At 36.5% G+C, this 23,547-nt stretch overlaps 1 protein-coding gene across 2 annotated transcripts in view; it reads right to left on the bottom strand.

Moving 5' to 3' along the window:
* Positions 1-257: 257 nt before the first annotated feature.
* AKAP6 (A-kinase anchoring protein 6) overlaps positions 258-23,547 on the bottom strand; it is a 292,127-nt gene continuing 268,837 nt past the window's right edge. For both annotated transcript variants that reach the window (XM_087747148.1, XM_087747149.1), the window contains exons 13-14: positions 6,689-10,161; positions 258-1,576 (exon numbers count right to left, since the gene is read on the bottom strand). In XM_087747148.1, the coding sequence (XP_087603274.1) occupies positions 6,730-10,161 (3,432 nt within the window). In that variant the 3' untranslated portion in view covers positions 258-1,576; positions 6,689-6,729. The remainder of the gene's footprint in view (positions 1,577-6,688; positions 10,162-23,547) is intronic.

The raw sequence follows: 23,547 nt of genomic DNA, 5'->3' as shown, positions 1-23,547 counted from the left end.
CTTTTTGTAAAAACCTTTATATACTTGGAAAAATTAATGATAAAAGGTGGTATGGGAAAGCATTCCTTGCCTTTTAACTTTCCTGACATCCCTTCCCAATAGTGTTTTTAGGAGATGAATGCCATGTTTGCAGATATACATTGTAAAGCTGTCTGGCTTATTTTGGCCACCCAGTATAGTTCTAGCACAAGATAAAAACATTTAAAATGTACTGTCTTAGTCATTGAAATAGTCAACTGTAAAAGGGTCTATATAAATATACATAAATCTTATTCAATATAATTATGTAAATGAATGACATTTTAAGGATCAGACAACAAACTGTTAACTGTTAAACAAAGAAAATATCTGCTGTAAAAGTGCACTTGATCATTGCCACCACTGCAGTTGGCAGTGTACTAGTTTTAGCTACTAAATATTTGTGTCTCCTTGTTTGGCCCAAAAGACCTGCGGAATCTTCAATGAAAAGGTTCTTTACCTCTGAGCCAGGTAACACAACTCTTCACCAGCTATGGAATCGCATATCGCTAGGGAATATTTGCAAGCAAAAACGTATTCTTCTGTATTTTGATAAAGCATTCAGTTCTTGGAACGCAGGTAAAACAGATCACCAGTTCTGCTTTTTTTCCCCAATAAACTATGTTTATTATGCCAATTCTAATTACCATGCAATCTAATGGTTTTAAGGCTTATATTTTCCACATCACTGGACATCACAAACATTAAAGCATTTTATACTGTCATTATACATCAATGTTTGCACTTGGTTATACATATATACAGAAATTATTCACACATCTTAACCTTGCTATTTCCTCCTTTCAAACCAACATAATTTTACTGTGAAAGCAGCTTTTTAATAAATGGTATAAGAAATACAGCAAGGCACACATTTTTTAAAAACTTTTTTTCTCATTACCACCTCAAGAAGCATAAAAAACCAAAATGTTGTACTTAATTCAGTAGAATGTCAACAGTTCCTAATATACAACACCATGTAGTTGTTTCTTGAAGTGTTGCATAGATTAAATTTTAAAATTAAATAAATAAAATGCCATCTATTTTAATTGCTTAATTTTTAGATGTACTGAATCAGGAGGGCTAATGACTTCTTTTTGCTGCAATCCAACAAAATTGTCACTTTAAAAGTAAAATAGTTTCAATAAACTTATGCATTATACACATAAATATTAAATTTGATACATAAAATAGAAGAGTACTGACAGGTACAGTTCTGAAAAGATGAAGCAGACTGATCATGAATTCTTGGAACTTCAAAACTTTAAAGAACAGAACCAGTGATTAGTATAGGAGCATCCAATTTAGGAAGGGGAGGTCATTAGAGGTAGCTTGGGAGAGGAATCCCTATGAAAGCAAATGGCCTTGCTACAATACAAAATGATCACTGAAATAGGACTAGCATATGCAGCCTGATCACAAAGCCAACGTGGACAAATCACATTTGGAAAGAAAATTTATCTTGGGAGTCAGTGTAATGAAAGGCAGTGATACAATGGAATTGGAGGTCATCCCAGGGTTTACAGGATGAACCTGCACCTGAATTGCAGCCAAGTTTCTAAAAGGAAACAAAAAAGTAATAGTAGGTTACAGAAAATGAAGTTTTATTTGCAAAACATAGCTCTTCCAGAACAACCATAGATAGTCATTAAATGATCACATGCCAGAGCCTTTAAAGCAGAAGCATACAGTAGGCAAACAATGACTTTTAACAGCCTGAGGTACAAGTTAGTGTAAAAAATTGTACTGATGTAGAAAACACATTGATTTTTGTAAAGACTGTTTCTAAGAAACAAGGGAAGTCATCTAATCTGACCTTTTCCCTGGATCTCGTCCTCATCCTTACCTGCGAACTTACCTTCAGCGCACTCAAAAGCGCACCAATCAATGAAAACATAGGGATTTTCAAAAGCCAAGCAACAAAAAGATCTACCCATCACTTATTTTAATATTTAGGTAAACATGGATTGAGATTTCAATGGAGAGGAGGAAAGGATTGTCACAGAAGTGGTCCATGAATAGAATTGTGTCATCACTGTATTTTTAAATTGTAAATAGCTATTTAGACACTTCTAGTACCAGCAATGAGTTAAATTTTCATACTATAGAATTACCCAGCTCACAGTTTAGGGTTAAACTATTCATCAAGGAGCACAGGCTTATGATGAGGATTATGAAGAAATAACTGTCAGAATACAGCTCAAAGATTAGTGCAAAGTACCTCTCATAGGCATTTCCTAGGAGGCACTCCAGACATGCATTATGTGCCTTCCAAATTAAGCAGGAATATCTGGATCTATCCAGTTACCTTCTCCTTTGATCTTATTTGCTGCAACTGACTGCCCCTCCCCCCCATTTATAGAGGAAATATACTTACATGAAAATAGTGAAAAGCTCAACAGTTTGTTTAGAAATTAATGAAGAACTGATCTGAATAAAGGGGAAGATTGTATCAAAAGGTTTCTACAACTCTGGCATGAGTTTCACATATCTATAGTAAGAAAAGTCTCACTGATGGATTATGTCAGGTTTTTCAAAAATTTGTAATTCACAGACAATACAAGATTATCTGTTTTTTCTATTTAATTTTTTTAAAGTCAGCTATGTAAGGAGCTAAAAAGTCAGATTGTTTTAAACTTTATAAAGAAACATTATAGTGTCTACCTGCCTATAAAAACCTCTAGGAAAAAAAACGGTAAGCAAAGATTTAGATTATTCTTGTAGTTCCAGTCTCTGAAAGTAAATTATTACATATTAACAATTGTGTAAACCTGTATATTATTTTTTTCTTGTAATAAATAATTAACTAACAGTCCTTTGCATTTATGTATCGTCTTTTATCTGTGGATCTCAAAACACTTTTCAGTGAATAAATCATGCTTCACAGATCCCATTGATCATTATTCTCATTATTTTGTTGCCAAAGAAACTGAGGCAAGGAAGGAATAAGTCATAAAAAAAAAATCTATTGCTGAGCAGCAGATAACAGTCAGGCCTTCTGAGTAGCAGTCCTGGATTTCTCCTGGCTATAGTGAGTGGCAGGATATTCTGGCTAACATTGTAGCACTGTCAGATAAACCTAATTTAATTTTCTTAAGCCCAAGTAAAATATTTTTTCCCTTAAATTAAGTTAAAACTGAAGTTTAAATTCCAAATTCTGCACAAAAAGAAGGAAATAGCCTTTGGACTTACTTGTAAGAACTAAAAGATTACACACAGAATTCTAACGTATCCTTTAAAAAAGACTTTGGACACATCACATAAACCTCCTTAATGTATTGATCTCTATGCATATTGAATATGTGACTAAAAATTCCCATCCCATTGCTGAGTCATGGGTCACAGTGAGAGCAGATCGCATGATCTCATATACAGAAAGATAGTTCTTTCAAGCTGTCCCCTACTTGAGAAATAAAATCAGCATAGCTTTATGAGCACCTCTGTTGAAGAACTTCATGTTAGCTCATATGAGAGACTAGTCAGTGCTGACAGAGATATTTTTAAGCCTGCTTATAGAATTGTTATTATTTTCCCATAATGGTCATTTTTTTGTAGCACACTGCTAAATAACAGGATTGCAACATTTGACAAAAATATTTTCTTCACTATTACTTTTATTGTCCTGTACAGCCAAGGTACATACTAAAACAGTATAAAATCAAACTACATTTGAAACTATGCCTGTTTCAGCTTTGAATTCTCAGTATGCTTTTAAGGTACACATATAGTATAGGTTATTTTTCTCTAAGTATTGCAGCTACACAGGGAATTACACATTTAAATGAGCTTACAGCACAGGTGCTACAGGAAAAATAATGGTGTTTGCCATTTATCTTTCAAATTAAATAATGTGTTTTTAAATAGTAACTTTTTTCATAATACACTTATGGGAACAACATTTATCTGTCACATTTTAAAAGATGTATTAGTAATAAATGTAAATTACCTTTGGAAAATCAGTAATTAGCCTCATCAAAAAATAAACAATCTGCCACCAAAAAGATAATCTTTAGCATAGTTAAGTATAATAACTGTTATTTGAATAAGTTAACAAATTAGGATAGATTGCTTCTGTAATTCATTCCCCATAGCATGAGAGATGAAGTTAAAGCACCAAGCTTGTGAATGGGGGAAGGGAGCTCAGACTTGAGTGAAACCAAATCTAGCAGCTCATATTTTCATTTTTTGATGTGCCAAACTATATGTATCCTAGGGCTTTACTACTGGGAATAATACAGTATATAATTTCCATGGAAGCAATGCTATATGTATCAGTCAAGAACCAGTATATCTTCCTAAATGTTAAAAACTGGGATGTAGTGTGAAGGGCTTTGTTACCTTAAAAGTATTTGTCAACCCCTGGGCAAAAATTAAAACTATAACATAACCCTATTAAGGTGTTGCATACAGACTCTGCATTACGTTTGATTGCATTGTGGGGCATTTATTAATATCTCCATCCTCTGTGTCTAATCTTAGTCCTTACACCAACTGCATATTGTCACATCCCAGTCTTATGAAAAACACAGCTGGCTACCATGTAAGTAACTATGAAGTTCTGAAAAGTGAGGGAAAGTTTATACAGTATTTTGAGATCCTCAGAGGAAAAGTATTAATGAATTGAAAAGGCATGTTATTATCTTTATCAGTGAAAGAATGAGAACAAGAATAAAGTCACACTCACTATTGTAAGAATCCTTCCTCAAATTAAATTATAAAAATGAGTGAAAAAAATGAGAAAACTAATAAAACAGTAATTTAGGACAAGCTTATGTTTACATAATTATCATTTATCAACCTCAGACTTTTGTCATCATCTCAATTTCCGAATAGAGGCTTCCATATACACATAATCCTTTTAATGTAATTCTAGGATATATAGTGTCATCTGTGAGTTTTGTAATTCCCAGTTGATTTCCATTGCTTCTCCAGTTCTTTGGATGTGTCTAAGTATTAACCTAGTTGGCAATCAACAGGTCATGATAGCCTATTTCAAAGCCGCTCAAGAAATATCCTCTTTGCTATGATGGTTCCAAGATAATGCATTATTCAAATATGTGTTGAAAGAGATAGTGGCAAGCTGTAGACTATTTCTCTCATAACCTAAAGATTTTGCTGGACATATTTATACATATGTGAATGTGAGAATGCTGGGTAAACCACCAATATGTGCAAAAGAAAAGCCCAAAGAATAGAAATATAATATAGCAAAATCAGGAAATGCAGAAGTTAGATACCTAATAGCAGCAAAGCAATCTATTTCGTATAAATAGGTCCAGATCCTCTGCTACAGCTACATAGTTTGCAATAGGAGAGTATAGTGGTTTTCATGGGCAGTGAGGAATAACAACCTTTTCTCCTAGCAACATCATGGAATCATATCATAACGTAAGTTGGAAGGAAACTTGAACATCATCTGGTCCAACCTCCTGCTCAAAGGAAGTCTATTTTCAAAGGTAGATCAGGTTATTCAGGGCCATGTCCACTTGAATTTTGAAAATCTCCAAGGATGGAGATTCCAGAACTTACTGGGGAAACGTGGTCCCGTGCTTAGCCTTGTGTTTTATTGGAAATTCCCTTGCTACAACTTCTGGCAAGCAGCAGCATTTGGAATTGGAGTGGCATTTGGAGTTGCCATGCTGGCTCTGGTCTACTGGAGGGGTGTTTCCAAAGACTAATGGAATTCTGTACAGCTATGCTGGCTTTGGGGTCACCAAACAACTAGCTAGGATCTGATCCACAAGTTGCTTTGTAGATCTTCTTTTGTTGTTAAATGTGCAGTTATTCTTAGACTTAGACATTTATGTGAGGTCATAAACTCCAGATCTGAACCACTTTCAAACTTTGGAAGAGGTCAGAGACACTTTTTCATCTTAGGTTCCACCATCTTACTTATGTTTCAAAATGCTTACCACAAAATAGAACCGAAGCTTCCAGTACTGCTGTGTGGCTATGAGTTTCCATCTGCTTTGGTATTCAGGTCTTTATTCTACATTACCCTCACATTATACTCTTTAATGATGTTGCAAAGATTTCTTATTTTGGTAACCTCAACTTTTGGCCTATCACCGTGTTGTAATAATTGTTTTCTTTATAATGGCTTACTGAACTTAAATCATGGTAAACTGACATCAAGAGATAACTTATTATCTCTCTACTTATTCTCCAGTCTGCTCAGCCATTCTTCATGGCTTGTCTGGAAATATTGTAGAACTCCAACTCACTAGTCACCCAAAATGCTTGTAAAACTGGAAGTTCGGCTTCATCAAGTGCTTTTGAACACCTCGTAAGGCCAGCTGACCGTGGAGAAGGGGATCAATGAGTAGAGCTGGTTTCTGGTTCCACAGCTCAGTTGAGGAGGGAAGAGGAGACTGATATAGAAATATTACGTTTGAAGAATTCCCAAGTTCTGCAAGATAGCAGATTTTTTCCAGAAGGGAGCAGCTCCAGTCAGTGCAAAGCCAAAGGGCAAGAAGCAGTTAGTATTCACTGCATTGTTGACCAGTGGCATGTGAATTGGGGTTAGAGTGTAATCAAAACAAATGATATAGCACTATCATAAAACAGAAGCCCTGGGTGGTGATTCATCTCCTTTCATTGTACAAAAATGTGAAAAAAAAGGCAAAAAAATGTAAAAAAAAAATGAATGTGCAACTTGTAGAGTACATACCTGTTTTTAGGATAATGTACGTGCCTGGAGAGGGTTACATTTTATCTGTGCATATTTATATGTCTTTCCTTATGAAGATTCAGGAGATTTTCTTCACAAGTAAGAGTTTTACTGTTCTGATGCACAACATCCTGTTTCTGTGAATGGCCAGGCTTTAACTGAAACTCTATAGCTGAAGCCTCTTCAGAAGCAGCAACACATCCTTTGGGCTCTTCAGTTCCAGGTGATTTTCCTGTACTACTCTTTTTAGTGCTAAGCCCTGGAGAATTCTTTTCCAAACCTTCAGTTTGCTCGTCTGAAAGCAGCAAATCAGCAGCAGCATTTTTCAAATTGTTTGATACACTTTGTTTCTTAGGATTGGGGACCTTTATATCATTGTCATCATCACATAAGAAAGATAAATCCCTACCTTCAGATGAAGTTTTAACTTCTTCTAATGACTCTAGAGTCACTTCTACTGACTCTGGAGATGTTTCAGAAATAGTGTTAGAAATAGGTTGCTGCTGCTCAACTCGTGCTTCGGGAGTACCATTGGAAATGGATTGCTGCTGCTCAACCCGTTCTTCCTCAGGACAGGCTTCAAAAAAGCATTCAATATTTTCTCTCTCATCTGTGAAGTCCAGTGGCACAGGAGTGCTGCTCTTTTCCTCTATGTATTTGATTACCTCTCCACAGTCACTGTCATGAGAAGAAAGTGAAAGATAAGAATAGAAGTCCCCTTTTCTTAGCTGAATGGGTCTGTGAGAGTGTTCTAATACTTTTTCCTTGATCTGTGCTAATGAAGCTGGAGCAGAGGACTCACATTCAGGTTGTGACTTACTTTTCAAAGCTGTCGATGCCATGTCTATTATCTCCCTCACAAAATTGTGTACCGAGCCATCTTCTATGTTTTTTTTATCAAAAGCAACAGGTTCACAGTTACAGCATGACTCAAGACCATTGGCTGAGGAGTCGCATTCTGCTTCATTGGATTTCAAGGCTGTACAGCAATCAGTAGATTTTTCAGTAATGCTTATTCCATGTTGTTGACCATTAGGTAAGGATGTTTGTAAAGCTGTATCTTGAATGTCTACAGAATTCATTTCTGAGGAAGATTCAAGACATGGCTTTTTAGCAGGAGAGGAAGCAACAGAGTGACAATCAGGCTGAAGATGGCTTTGACATTCTTTTGGAGGGTTTCTGGATCCATCTGATGACAGAACGGTCTCCTTGCCATCCATATGTGAATCATCTGAACTGTCTGTAAATGCTTCATAGACACAACATTCATTTTCAGCTTCTCTGACATCAAGTGATGCATGAGTTTTGAGAGTTGCTGATGTTCTAACAAGACCTTCCTTTTGACTGCCAAGAGTGTTTTCAACATTGCCATTCTCCATATCATCCACAAGCTGATCCTTCACAGCCTGAGAGATATCTTTCATCAGGTGACTCTTTGTCCCTTTTTCACGATCACGTGGTACATTCTTACTATTGCCATTATTTTCTGATATCTTCTGTACTGAACCATTCAATAGTGTTTCAATGCTTAGTGTATCTGTGCCTTTCGATGTCTCGTTACTAACTTCTTTACTGTGCTGAATTTCATCACTGAGGTTACTTTTTCTCTTCTCCCTTGTCAAAGAAAATTTTGGTCTAATCCAAGTTTGGAGTTCATTTTTTATATAATCAAGTCCTGAAATTAAATTGCATTCTTCATAAATATCCTCATCAGTTGCTATACTGGAGTCATCATCTTCATCTTTGATACCTAGCTCTTCCTCAGTTAAAGTAAGGGTGGAACTTGAAAGCAAATCACTGTCATCTTCATCATCAGTACAAGCAGAAGTGCAGGAGACATTAACAATCATGCTGACATTGACATCGCTTTCATCAGCTACAGATCTATTAAGATGTTTTCTAAATGATGCATTTGAATCTGGTATTTTATTTCTGTGCAGTACAATGTCTTCAGAGCAGAGAGAAAGATCCTCACTGCTGCTGAGTTCAGTAAGAGAAGCTGCTGAGTCTTCGTTGATTGAGGATGCAATATCTAGAGACAGCTGTCCAGTAAAAGACATTTTTTGGGAGCTACTTTGGAGTGTTATATCAGAGATGCTGCGCTTTATCTTTTGATCTAAAGGACTCTGGATATTCTCTAAGCGATTCAAGAGATCTAATGTCCTTTTGCTGAGCTCTCCAACAGAATCACTGCTTGCACTTATGTCTCCTGAGCCATGATGACTAAAAAGATCTTCATTGCTTTTGCAGGAAGTCAGCCAGCTCTCCAAAGAGGTGCTTCGCTGAAGACCGTCTCCACTTTTAAAAATACCTGAGCTGAACAAATCACCTACTACAGACAGAGATTCTAATGAAGAACTACGAGACAAAGTTGAAACCTGTCTTGTATTCTCTGTAACAGTTAATTTTCTTACAGCATCTGCAGATTTACAGGAATTGGGAACTGATTCTCCAGGGATACTTGCCAGAGTATGCTCATGAATAAACGCATCTGGTTGTGACTCTCCAGGCTTATGTTCAGATTTGCCAGGTATTTTATCAAAACAAAACCCATGAAACAAACTGCCCTCTGTATGCGTTTTTTCAATTTGTGATTGTTTCATTAACACTGGTAATTTGAATTTGGAGCCTTGAAGATATGAGTAATCATAAAATGTAAACACGTCATGTTTTCCTTGCAATTCTTCTAGACAAACAGGGTTACCCATGGTAATGCTGTCCAAATCCTCATCATTTTCACTTCCACAACACGCGGAAGGTGCCAACTGGAAATCGCCTGAGAGATTAGCATGTTCTTCTTCATCTTGTTTTAGTTTTTGTTTTATTACACCGACTATGTCATCCACTTGAGTTTCTGCATGCCCAATTTCAGGATTACTCTGGGTGCTTTCAATATCATTTAGCAAAAAAATTTCTGAATTATTTGTAGTTTCTGTGTCACATTCACTCACTATCCCACTCTCACTCTCAGAATGCCTGCTTATGTTTCCACTCTGATACATATAGTTATATGGTTTTGCCAGTGTGGTCCCCCCTATTAGGTCTGGCAGGGATTTGGTAGATGAAAATGATGAGTCTTTACTAAGACTTTTGTTTAAAATATTAGACTGTGTTACACTGGAGAGTTTGGATGTTTTTTTCAAAAAAGGCATGTGTTTTTTTTCTGATAATTCAATATTATGAAGACTATAGACCTGATAGATGTGAGGATTTGGAGGGGAAGTAATGCTGGGACAATAAAGAGGACTTCCACGTTCACTGATACTTTCGTCTTCATTCACATCGTTATCACCACTTTCTCCCGAAGCAGGTTTCTGGCTTAGATCATCCTTCTTGAGTTCCTGATCAGGATCACTTAAGTCTTCATGAATACTGATCAGCTTATTACTTATGTCAGTTTCATCCCATTCTAGTGCATCTTCACTTGGACCATTTAGATCCATCAAACTGGGATCAATAACGTTCAGAGGCTCCTGGAAAAAAAATGTCAAAGATTAAAAATATTTACAGCTGCACTTTAAATGTGCTTCCACTGAAATCATATAAGTAAATTAATGGGAGTAAAGTGCATTTTTGGAACAATGATCACTAATAGGCTTTTAATTTTGTTACATTTTGTGTACCATTAAAATGATCAATTAAAATGAAACCTATTAAATTTTGCATGATTTCTTAGTCTTCTTAGGGTTTTTTCTTATTTGCTGTCAAAACATAATACAGAAATTTGACTTTTCTTTAATAGAGATTAATTGTGATTAGTCATTTTATATGTAACAAGTTTTAACCATTCTGCAGAATCACATAGCAGTGTGTTAGTGTGTTAGTAAAAAATACGTGATTAGCACTTTATGTTAAATATATGGGAATCTCTCTTAGCCTGCTTAAGTTTAAAAGAGTTAAGATACAACAGATTTATTAGAGGATTTTTAAAATGTTTATAACAAACTTTTGTGTTATCAGCCTTAAAAATACAGATCTAATGCACCGGAAAACACAAGACTTGATGAATTTTTATTAGAATTTCTATTTATTCTTTACTTGATAATAAAGGCAATACTAATGACCAGTAAGTAAGACTAATGAATGTTAATATCTTCAGCTGTAAGAACAATCATTCAGTCTAATCAAATACTACATGAATTTCAAATATTGTCTGTGCTGACACCTTTCTCTGGGAAAGGGCTGATAAATAATTGAGCTAAACTTAGTTTGCTTTTTTTTTAAGACTTTTGTAACTTTCCAGTAATATTTGCTATTATGACTCACAACATACAGTATCAAGAATTGTTCCTTCTAGAAACACGTGTGGGAGAGGAAGAACACCTTGACAACTTTTGTCACTCAAATGTGATGTGTCAAGGGGCCAACAGTACGGAATCACCTTAAACCCCTCAAAATAAGACAGAAGTGGTCCCTGATTTTGGGGCTGGTTCTCTGAGCATAAGTTAATTTTACTTTTATTTTTCTATTTATTGAGAGGCCTCCATTTTAGGGAAGACTTTGCTTATACAATAAGTCTTGTAATAGAACAGTTAACTAACGTAGAATTGTTTAGTTAAAATCATCATAACAGTTGAACAATGATCACTGTATCCAGAAAAACAAGCACTTTTTTCAAAAAAACTTTCAACTATGATCTCTCACTCTCTCGAGCTTTCTTGGAGCAAGTTTTGTTTTTCAAATACAGCATTGATCATGCGCCAAACAGCAATCTCAATCATAACAAACTTACAAAGTTACAGAAATACAAGAAGATAAAATGAGGCTGTAGTCCAATGAAGTGCAGTTGTACAGAACTTAGTTCCCGACTTAGATTCATCAAGACTTGGCCAAGGTTAATTGTGAAGGGGAAGGCATGTATCTCTGACTGCGATTCTCAGCTGGGAACTTTCTTTTTGAAGTAGGAACTAAAGCTACTCAGCCCTTTTGTGAGAAATCATGGGATGTTCCCCAACAGCTCAATAGCTAGGGCACTGATTTTGTGCATGGGACACTGTCAGACTGAGCATAAGAGACATGAACCAGGTTCCCATTCTCTCAGGAGAAGTCCTACCTACACGCTGTCCTGAAAAGAAGCTTGCTTATCCTGTTTCATTTTGCATAAAACAATTAAATATTAATTGGGTCATAGATAGACAAGGAGAATTTTATCCTGCAGTGCAGTCTTCAGCACATTTGACTGGCAAGAGGCACAGATAGGTCCAAATCCCTGCTCCAGTGTCTATTTAATTATGGATATAGGTGGCACTGTTTCTGTGCAAGACACAAGGCTATCCCATCCCAGTATGTCCGGTAGACCAATGGCTAAAACCCTCAGCAGACATAAGGAAGAATTATTTTCTCCAAATTGGGCAGAGTAGCTATCCACCATTCAGCAGGGTGATATGACTATTAACATATTTGATAAACCAAGACATTCTCCATGTAAGATGTCCTCATGCTTCATTGGGCTTAGTTGTCAAGTAGGTCCCTGAGTACTGCAGCTGTGTTAAGATATCACAAATAATCATGGGCAGAAATATAGGTGCCAAAGAATTTCTTCCTCCTTGGCAGCTTAGGAGGCTTTGGGGATTTTGAGAATCTGTCACGTCTAATGTTGCAGACTAGAGTGTCTTTGTGAATCTACCTACCCCAAAGCTTTTATGGAGTAAATTTATTACAGTCTTTTTTTTCCCTGTGAGATACTGCCTAGTGATAGCTTAAATTTGATGTTAGATTTCCATGAAAACTCCCATTTGCTAGACAGCTAAGGCTATCAGATCAGTTCTGTGCATCGTGGAGTTCAGAAATCCATATCTGGATTTGCCAGTTTGCCATGTTTTCATAACAGCTCCTGGCTGGTACTTAGTTGGACCCAGTTTCCCACCTGTAGCTGACCCTTAACCAACGTGCAAGTAAAAACTGGTGCAAGAGAATGACAATAATCAAATTAAGTTAGTTTGTAAACGAGTTAGATTAAACAAGAAATCAGCTACAATTACTCATTTTCTCTGTGGCACGTTTTACGACTCTGTCGTACTTAGCATTAGGAAGTCATTGCTGTGAAAAGCTTCCTAAACTGCACAATTTTACTGTTTTAAGCTTCTGCCAGATGCAAAAAGAAATTCCTGAAGGCAGGAAATCAGCAGCAGTTTCCAAGGATTTTATGTTCCATAAAATCTGATTTTGTTTCTCAAAACCAGAACATTTGGTCCTTATTGGTCAGGAAGATAACCTTCCCCCCTGTAAATCAGCACTTGGCTGCCTTGTTTGTTCTGCAAGTCAGATGGACTAAAACAATAAAACATGTAGAGTTGTGACCTCAGCCCATCCATCTTCAGTGAGTGCTCCTTACTTCAAAGCCTATTTTTTATTCTTCAAGTGCACATGCTTTTCTGAGACCTGGTATATACTCAGAAGTTTTGCAGGCATAGCTATGACAGTAAGAGATTTGATCTTTTTTTTTTATTATTCTGATTGTCACAGCTATAATTCCAAAGGCCCTTACGTAGATATGGTCATTTTACCACCACAGCTTTCTCTGTCCAGGGAACTGACTGAATTGATATTAGTGAATTACTACTTTTCTTATAAGCATCACTTCTCTTGAAGAAACCTACCAGTACAACTTCAGCGGTTATCAGCTACATGGGGCAGCCGTTACCAAGTACAGACCAGGTTTTAACTTTGAAACAAACCACTCAGCTTAAGTCACAAACATTTTGTATTTGGCATTTTCAGCAGTATATATTTTCCCTTTCTTTTCTACAAAATTTAGCAAAGCTGCTCAAACAAGAAAGACACTTTAGACATTGAGGTAGTTGTTGGAGAGAGCAGCACCGTACAGACTCTTGAATAAAGCTCTGGAGTGAAGAATGGAAGGTGGTGTCACTCTAGCCTATATTTGCACTGACAGCAGTAGCAACGTAAAACCCAGGAATCTCTGAGGACTATTTTTATCGTGTCAGATGTCTCTTTATCAGGCTGCTCAGTGTATAGGTAGGGTGCTGGAGGATTACAATTATCATGATAGCAATAGATTATTAGGTCTTGCCAACAGAACATTTACAATTCCCCAAACTGATCCTTTACTTGGTGTTATACAGAGGATGGGAGGCACAACACCATAAGTGTCAGCTGGTGTCAGAGCTAAATTCTGATTGCTCACTTTACTGGGAAAAAATGCTATTGTTTCTTCTCCTGTCTGTCTTGTTTTTCACTCCAAAGAACTGTATCGTATTGCAAAATGTATCTTTTACACAAGGCAGACAAATCTTCTATTGCCATTTCCAATTGGGAAAACTTTACTACTGTGAGAACTGCACCATATTTTTTATCCAATCTCAATTATGAATATGGCTTTCCTACAGAGTTTGCGCTTACATACTCTAAAAGATGTTCTACCTAGCTCGGTTCAAGGTATCACTCCTCGAACGACAAATACCCAAAAAGAAAAGGGTCTGTCACAGACAGACATGATGATCTCCACATGTGAGACAGATTACAATTAAAGAGTAGCTTTGAGTGTGCTACAGAGCTCCAGATTCCAGTGGGGTGAGCCCTGTAGGCTTACTCTTAAGTCCTGGCCTTGCTGAAGTCTGTGACAAAACATGCTGCAAAGGTACCATTCTGTCTGGCAAAAATTCTTTGGATACCAGCTGGTGTAACTGATCGCACTAAACTTCCCGGAATTTAGAAACTTGTTTTTTATGTGTGCAAGAGTGTGTGTGTATAAATACACACACGCATATATACACGTGGGTATGTGTGGGTATATGTCGTCTTTCTAAAAAATGGGTATCTTTAGAGAAGGTCAGAGGGACTTTATCATTATAAAGTCACTAAATACCACTATGTCTAGAGTAGATCTTGATGGTCACATGGTTCACAGTAAAAGAAGGTAAATAGTTTTGACCAAGCAAGTAAAAAATAACAATGCAATAAGAACAAAAAGATGCACAATATTATGCATATTCCTATTTTTAAAATATTACCACTAGATAAACAACATCTAGGAAACATTTACCGTTGCATGAAGAGTTTCTAATATAATTAAGTCAAGAATCAATTAAATTACAGACTCAGAAGAGTGAAAGGTTGAACTAATTCTAATATATTTGAAAGTGCTGCTTTAAGGAGTTTGGCTATTCCTAATTTGAACCCTGAACTATTTTGCTCAGGACAGTATTCCCATTTCAGTGGGATAACTCATGTGAGCAAAGTTAGGTGTGCACTTAAATGCTTGTAGGGTTCGTGTTTAATGGTTAAACAGTTAATCTGCTGAAAATGTTAATGGGAAGAAACAAGATTATTAAGCCAAATAAAGACATTTCCTCAACCCCAGTGCTCTTTAAGGAAAAGTCTCAAAAATGCATTTTTTCATTTGTTTCCTTTACTAAAACACAGATAGTTTTGCTTTTTCTGCAGCAAATTTTATTAAACAATGATTCTCTGTTTCGGCTTCATTTGCATGTGCTACTCCAGTACAGATACTTTGTGTTGGTGAAACAGGCCTGTAATGTAACCCCTACGTACCATTATATTTTTTTAAAGGAATTAACATGAAAAAAAGAGCTTTTACAATAATAAATACAAACTCTGTTCCTCCCTCCCCTGCAACATATCCTTCAGTTGCTGTGGACAAATTATCCAAACTCAACTGCACTTAGGGGCCAGGGGAAAAAGAAAAAGAAAGAAAGAAAACCATCCCCCATCTCCAGGAATGTGTGCACATTCAAGGAAGACAAACATGATTTTGTCTTTTGAAAAATGCAAGCATGCCAAGTACTTCTGCTGAGGGAAACAGTCATGTGTACAGTACCCACTTCACCTCTGCTTCACTTAAGTTCATTTTCTAAATGGGGTTCTCTATACCATAGTCAACAAGAAAACTGTCCCCGTTTCCCAGCTCCAATGTTTTAATATGCATAAGCATATGCATAATATTCCACGTGCAAAATGCTGAAGTGACCTGCATATTACAATATGGTCTCAAAATATATGGGAGCAGTATGTTTTATCACAGATCACTAGAGAAACTGATCATGAACATACATATTTGTTAAAATTGCAGTTAAAAGAAGAAGGTACATGTTTATTTCCTGAGAAAATAAGATCCAAAACTGTGGTTCATACTTTCTCTTGCTTCATTTTACAATTATTATTACCTCCCTCGACAAAATAATATGCTCAACCCTGCACATGCAGAACTTGTGCTTTTCTGCTGGGCGTTATGGATGCTTACAGGTATTGCCAGGGTCATACATCAGTGGTTGTATGTACAGACTCCTGTACCACAGGAAGGACACTAACTTCATCTCTGCTCTCTGCAGTCACAGATGTCACGTGCAAGGGTCTCAGTGCAAGGTGGGTCTTATGGGAACAACTGAGGTTCCACCATTGCTCAGGTACCTGTCTTTATGACAATGTTTGAAGTTCTCTGATAATGACCAGAAATAAAAGTCCAGAGGATAGGATTGTCATATCCAGGTTTTAAAACTGATCATTTTTTTTATCAAGATAGCGGTTTTGTGAGCACATGTTCTAAGCAACAGATGAAATAACTGCAGTGACATTTTAAGAGGATGCCCAGCTGAAAACTATCAGCCCCTACTAGTAGTAGAAGTGTTTTAAAAAGTCAGAGAAATTGACCATTTGCTAACCATTATTCTGCTAGTCAAATGTCACTTGATGATGCTAGGTAACACTCTGGGGTCAGTCATGCCTGCACATGAGTCCTGTGAGGGTCTTCTGACTTTCTTGGTAAGCTGCCTGCAGTACCAGATGGCCAAAAGAAAGAGTGAAAGGCTCCAGCCCCTCCACCACACACCGGTTGGTGCAGACAAGCCAGGCTGGAACAGAAGGTGAGCCATGTCAGCAGAAAGCCTGCAGGAACTGACTTCTATCACAGATCAAGGCAAAAGCAGGGACTCAACTTGTTTAGTCCCTGCACTGTGCCCAGAGTATCACTGCTAACACACTACCCATTATCCATTTTCCAGCCTCTATGGAAGCAGTGGCCTCCTTTTTTTGCCACCATATCCTCATATGGCTTTCTAACATCTCTGGTTCTCATTTGCTGAAGAAGCCCTTTAAATGTTACTAGAGAGTAGAAGAACATCTATAACATTTTTATATCGAATCATATTGTCATCCAAATAGGTTTACAATCTGAGACCTATATTCCAGGTTGTGTATTTGGGCTTTTTTTTTGCTTTTTTTGTGATGAGAAAACCTGGCTACATGGCATATTTTACTGACTGTTGTTTTTGCTGCTTTGTAGTTTTCTTTTCATCTGTCAAGAGGTTACATGACAGGATTTTTTGCCCTTGAATGTCATTTTGGTCTCACCTTTACTTCAGAGGAATATATGATTTTCTTTGCACAAGAATCCAACACAAGCCCTTTATGAAACTCTTAGAAAAACATTCCTAGCTTTACCCAAACCCCAAATGTTGCCATGCACACCTAGTTCAGCAAAGAGCAAATCCTGGCACTCTACCTCAGATACACACCCATGCAAGTTGGTAGGAGTTCATCCATGCCAAGTCTCAGAATTTGACCCAATCAAAGATCAATCTTTATGGTTAAGACAAAAAATTCCACCAAAACCAGGAAATCTGTAGAACCGATCATGCTTAGCAGGTTTAACTATTGCTTGCCTACACTGCAGAACAGCACTATTTTTCACTGGTACGCTTATATTCATGGCAAACCAGTTGCATTCTGCATTCAGATGCTCATGTACAAACTTGTACTAGCAAAGCTACAGTGGCATAATAAAATCACTACTGTTTTGCCCTTATACTAGTTGAGGTGGGCATACTGGTGAAGAATATTTTCAATTTAGTATCATTTACATTGGAACTGGTACTCTTTTAATGGTGTACTCTCAGATAAACCAGAAAAACTCAGTGGACACTATGAATGGACTCAGTAGACACAATAGCCATCTCCAGCCTACAACAGGTACATCGGGACACCTGGAATCACAGAGTTTTTAAGAGCTTTGTTTCAGCAGAAATGAGTGTTTGTGACAAACACTAAAGAGTGAGAATCACCGTAAAAACAGATAGATATAAGGTACAAAAGAATAGGACATAAGCCCTTGGGAGCTTGACCTTAGGAGAAACCTAGAAAGAAAGTTTTCTCACTGAGAGCTAGAGGAGAGAGGCTTGAATTTCTAAGTAAAAATTCTTCCTGTATACATAATTATGAATAACGGGACTGCATGAAGAATATCTGGCTCTATCATCAATTTCTCCTCCTGATGAAGCAGTTGAGACACTACCAAAGTTAGCCTAATTCATGTTATCAAAGAGAACGGACTCTTTTTTTCCCCCTATTTAAATTTTCGACACAATTTCTTTATAATCTCAGTTGAGGCACTTCCTGAAGTCATTGATTCACCATCTGTAAATTTGGGATATTGACTAGAGGGGAGTCAATAAGCAAATATTGTGAAGTCAAAGGCTAGAAGAATGCTGTGTATTATAAGTACTTGCACAGTCTGCCCAGCTGTGGATTTCCAAGTGTTAAGTTAAACACCATAGCTGTCAATAAGTGGCAGAGTTCTCCTGGCAATGAATCAAAATTACGATGGTAAGCACCTTGAGGCTACAACAATACAACTGCTCCTTGCCATTACACAGCCTATGTCTAAGAAGAGCTGCTTTTCAAATGTTGCAAAATAGAAACACTGGCCTTATGTCCAAGTATAAGAGGTCCCTAAGCAAAGCTCTTTCACTAAGACCATCTCTTCCTTGAACTTCCAGATTTTTTTTCTTGTCTCTATCACTGGTAAGTGATGATGTTTGTAGTTTTCCCTGTACATAACAGATGCCAACACAGACCTGGAGCTGGCTCTAAAAAAAGGATTGGAATTTTCAGTCTAATCTAGTAGGTTGAATAGATCCTGTGCAATGTCTCAAGTACCAGTGTTATATACACATTTTGGTTTGGTCACTTGAGAAATTATTTAATAGAAGCATACTTTGTAGAAATTCACTTAGAAGAAGACAAAGTAATGGACAACTGTATCTTGTTATGGTGAAACATTTATATTTGCCTGCCTTAGTTTGGCTGAGTACAAAATTACAATGGGGAGTACCTCATTATTACAAAACCACTACTGCCATTGTTCAACTTTCTTTTCTTACAGGAGAGTTTATTTTAAATGTTACATAGTTTAAACTTGGGCTCGGAGTTGGAACATAAACTGAAGATTTAAGTCTATCCACAATGGCTATTTTCAGTGCTGATGAGGCACAAAAAGTTCAGTGAGTACTAAGAGTTTACAAAGTGGTGTAATAACTGAGGGGCACAGGGCTGTTAGTATTAACATTATTAGTATAAGTGATGTTAATATACAACTTTAAAGTATAGAGCTCAAAGTCTTTCATGCAGCAGCTCAGGTTTGTAGTGAAACTGAATGTTTGACATGCACCTTTTGTGTAATGCTTAGAGATTTTGGAACAGTTTATGGTATTTGGTTTCACACTGAAGCAATATTCCTCCCCCTTTTTAAAAATAAAAAAGGATTTTTAAAATAAAGCGTCTTTCTGCATTGTTCAGTAAACCTGCTGGATGAGCTGTGACTCCATAAAGTTTAGGAACTCATTTATTATGTTGGTAGATCAGACACTGCATTTATTCACACAGTGCATCTCTAAAACCTAGCTTTCATTAGAGCTGTGGGGAGGCCCAGTCTTTATCCCTTCACTCGAGAAGGTGAAGCTCAAGAAGATAATTAACCATGAAACAATGAGGAGGCTTGCTGGGTAAGCACTAGTGTGAAAACAGTTACTCCTCACAAAAGAGGGGAAATTAGCTGGCTGGATAAAAAAGGAAGTGTCAGACTGGAAGACTGAAAGGACTGCCAGCATAAGTAGATAGCTCTATGCATCATTAATGCAATTTTTTTAACACTTAAACTTCACCGCTTTCTAAATTTAAATGCATTTAAATGCTATGTGTTAGGGGAGATTAATATGCCATTTTAAAATAATTTCTCTTAAACTTTCTATTTTCATGTTTCACCAGTTTTAGTCACTGTTCCTATGCATGAAAAAAGCACTGCCTCTTAGTACTGTATTCTTGTTTACAAAGCCAATGTAAACAGAGCATTCGAAAAAGATTCAGTTCATTCATTGTATTTTACAAGCCCATTATTTTACATTAAGACAGATATTTTTATGAACAAAAGTTCATTTTGATTTTACTGTTTCACAAAGTAAAGACTTATGATGTGTGTTTCCTTTCAAAACTTCCTTCTACTCGAACAGTGTTCCCTGAAGCAGCCACATTTTTGGCAGAAATTCAGTTATATGCTATGCCAAAAGAAATAGAATAAACAAACACTGCTTAATGCAGCTGGCTAGGTAATTTACATATTACTGCACACCAAACATGAAGACCTGAATATGGATTAGAGCTACAAAGATGACACGAATGTCTTATATGTAAGAAGAAATGAAATTCAGATCATTATTGCTAACGATTTACATTTTATTATTTAATGTATATTATAGTACCCCTGACACATAAACGTATGTACATATTTAAATATTAAGTAGATGTATGTATTACATTTTCTGTATATTTTACAGAAAAATGTGCTAGAAATATCTTGAAAAACTTTTAAGTGGGTACATTTTTCATAGTTTTCTTTTGGTGAAAGCAGACTATCTAAATGACCACATTCCAGGCTTTGGAAATAGTGAAAAAACCAAATACAATGAAAATCCTCTAGGAATTCCTTAAAGCTTCTTTGCTATACATAAAAATATAGTATAGGTAGGCCTTCAAATCTGCAAGTTCATGTGCTTTCAAAAAGCATCAGTCATTTTGGGTGAGATGAACAGTCCATTCAGCTGAGTCCATCTACTGCAGCGGCTGGTAGTGAATGTTTATGGAAAAGTTAAAAAATCCTCAAACACATAGAATGGTAAAGACGCTGCCATCCCAAATTTGAGAAGCCAGTCTGTGGGGACTTTCAGAGTTGGAATTTAATAAGCATTAATTGATGCCTCCTCCATTAATTTGTCTAATTACTTACTGAACTCATTTGTATTTTTGCTATCCACAACATCCTGTAGAAAGAAGTTTCAGTTTTATTATGCACGGCATGAAAATACTGTTCCCTTTTGATTGTTTTAAATCTCCTGCCTGATAATTTCATGGGGTACCTTTTACTTTGTGTGTTAAGAAAAAGAGTCAATAATTGTACCTTATTTATTTTCACGTGGTTTTTAAATAGTTTTTTATTGTATTCCTGTCTGCTTACAGCTGATGCAGCTCCTAGAACATCCTATAATATTGAACAATGAAACACTGATTATGCATATATTTACTGAAGATCCTGCAAATACATTTCCATAATGGCTGGAGGATTGGGACCCTACCATCCAATATTGGAAGACCCTTGTAAAATGGAAATAACTGCTGTACAAGCTGTTAGAAAATAAGGTTTCTTCCTCTCTTTCTAAAATTTATTTATTTGAGAACTCTTGAAACAAAATATCAGAAAATTAGCTTCAGTTACTCTCACATATCATTCCTTGCAGAACTGGGGTCATTAGAGATGCAGTGCAACAAGTCATTAAATTAATTTAAAAATCCCAAGTTTGTGACTTTTATATTTCCCTTAACTCTATTTTTTTAAACAATGCTGGCCTGAGTCATGATCTTATGATTAGTAGATCTTAGGCATCTGAATAAAACACTGACTTCATCCTGTAATCTGAACACAATGCACTGCAATGAGAATCTCTATTTGCTGAGCACTTTTAAATATCTGGCCCTATACTTAAGTGCCTAAATAGGAAGTGAGTTCTTTTGAAATAAAAGACCTCTGTCCTTGAAAATAAACACCTAGCCATTTTTTCTCTTTCTTTATTAATGAGTTATTTTTGCCTTTTAAATGGTGTTTGACTCTTGCAGAATCTGCATGCATTGGAAACATCAGGTTTCCAATTTCTGAATATTACATATTTTCCTACTAAAACTGGTTATTCCTGAGAATTCACTTGAAGATTTTAGGCATCTTAAAGTTCTAATGAACGTTTCAGGAGCAGGGAATATCTTTTTATCAAAGCTGTGGAAGGTGCTTTAGTCTTTCGACCATTATTTAATTTGTAACACAGGAAAAAAGATGAATAGATTGACAGAGGGTTGGTAGAATATATGCCACCATGCTATAAAAACCTAAACCTGCTACTGTGATGTTAACTTTTCCCATTATAAAGTTATAAAGCTCACATTTCTACATTTTATAGGATTGAATTCTGCTGTCCCAAAACATGAATTTTTGTAATTACTTGCTGAATATTTATTTTAAAGAATTGTGGCAAGTTGATTTACTAATACTGTAGTTATCTACAAATGCAAAGAAATTAAGAATGTTAGATACACCACCAATGAGGGTCAAATGCTATTACCCATGAGAGAGTGGACAGTATTTTCATGATCACATGTTGAATTAGAAAGCCATGTGATAAACTGGCACTTTTGAAGGCTTCACTGGCATTCAAAATCTCTTGAGGGTTTGCAAACACCAACCATTTAAAAAAAATCAGATCAGCAGAGAAGTATTACCAGCTTTCTACCAGCTATGAAATTCCCTCACCCAACTCCAGAACAGCACCAGTCTGAAACACAGAGTCCCAGCAGATAGCTGAGAAACAGAAGTATCTTCCAGCTGCATGGATGAACACAGAAGCTTTGTATATCCCCAAAAGAAAGGATTTCCAGCTTCTCACTGGGTAACACAGCACCACTGACCAGCCTTGAAAGTTTACAGTGTTTAAGCAACTTTAAAATACGTTAATTTTCCCTCTCTCTGAATTTACACATTTGAACAGATTAAAACCATATTAAACAGAAAAGGAATACAAAAGAAGTCCAAAGAAGTACTCCTTTTTAAATATAAATATATAGAGATGTACGTGCAAAACTTTGTAGCACTGAGCCAGCAAGTTTATGTAATTCTTCCCCTAGTATAATAGAGCATAATAGAGAAAAAAATTCAAGTATCTGTGACTTAAAGACTTGTCAGTCACTGAAACAGACTGCTCACAGGATACTACTAAAAAACATTAGTACAGACACATATACCCAATTCAGACACTATGCTTTGAGCTAATTATAACACCAGGAACATAGTCCTGTAATAGTCATCATGATATTTTTTGCCTTGAATACCTGAAGCCAGATTTTCACTGTGGACAGTAGTTACACATGATCAAGCAACTACGTTTGGTTTAAAAATAATACTGGGAAATATATGCTTTATTTATTTTACTTTTGTAGCCTTTTTGTTTAAGACCATGGTCAGCCATTATGGAGCATTCCCAGTCTCATAAAGAAACCTGTCTTCTAAAAAAGGAAGTAAATTTCAAATACTGCACAGAAATGTTGTGTGCTTTGTCAAGAAAAAAAAATCAAAGGGGGCTTGGGGTAATTAAGCATTGCAGCAATTGATTTTCTCATTAAAATGACTCCTTACTTTTAATGTAATTTCATTTATCTTCCTGTGCTCACGTCAACAACAAAAAAGTAACTTTCACCTCTCATTTTCAAAGTTTGCTGGGTACCCTGGAGAGGGCAAAGAAACTAAATGTGTCTGCAGAATTAGCAGGGAATCACGGAAGAGAAACATGCATCTCAAAGTGTATTCACTCCAGCTGAGGTGGGTGGTGATTGAAACCTGCTACAGTAGGATTGTGGTTGAACAGGCTACAAGAAACTTTCTTGTAGGTTTCATTATACTGGAAACTACAAATTCACATGTAATCAACACCACAAACATTAGCAGGAATTGTTGTATGCCTGGAAATTTCAGTGCAGAGAAAAGGACTGAAAGAGCAAGAATGCTGAACTAC

This window comes from Nipponia nippon, unplaced genomic scaffold, assembly GCF_047370975.1.
Source record: "Nipponia nippon isolate SJK-2023a ecotype South Korea unplaced genomic scaffold, ASM4737097v1 scaffold_11, whole genome shotgun sequence".
NCBI lineage: Eukaryota > Metazoa > Chordata > Aves > Pelecaniformes > Threskiornithidae > Nipponia > Nipponia nippon.
The sequence above is the reverse complement of the archived record's forward strand: the minus strand, read 5'-3'. Positions and strand labels throughout refer to the sequence as shown.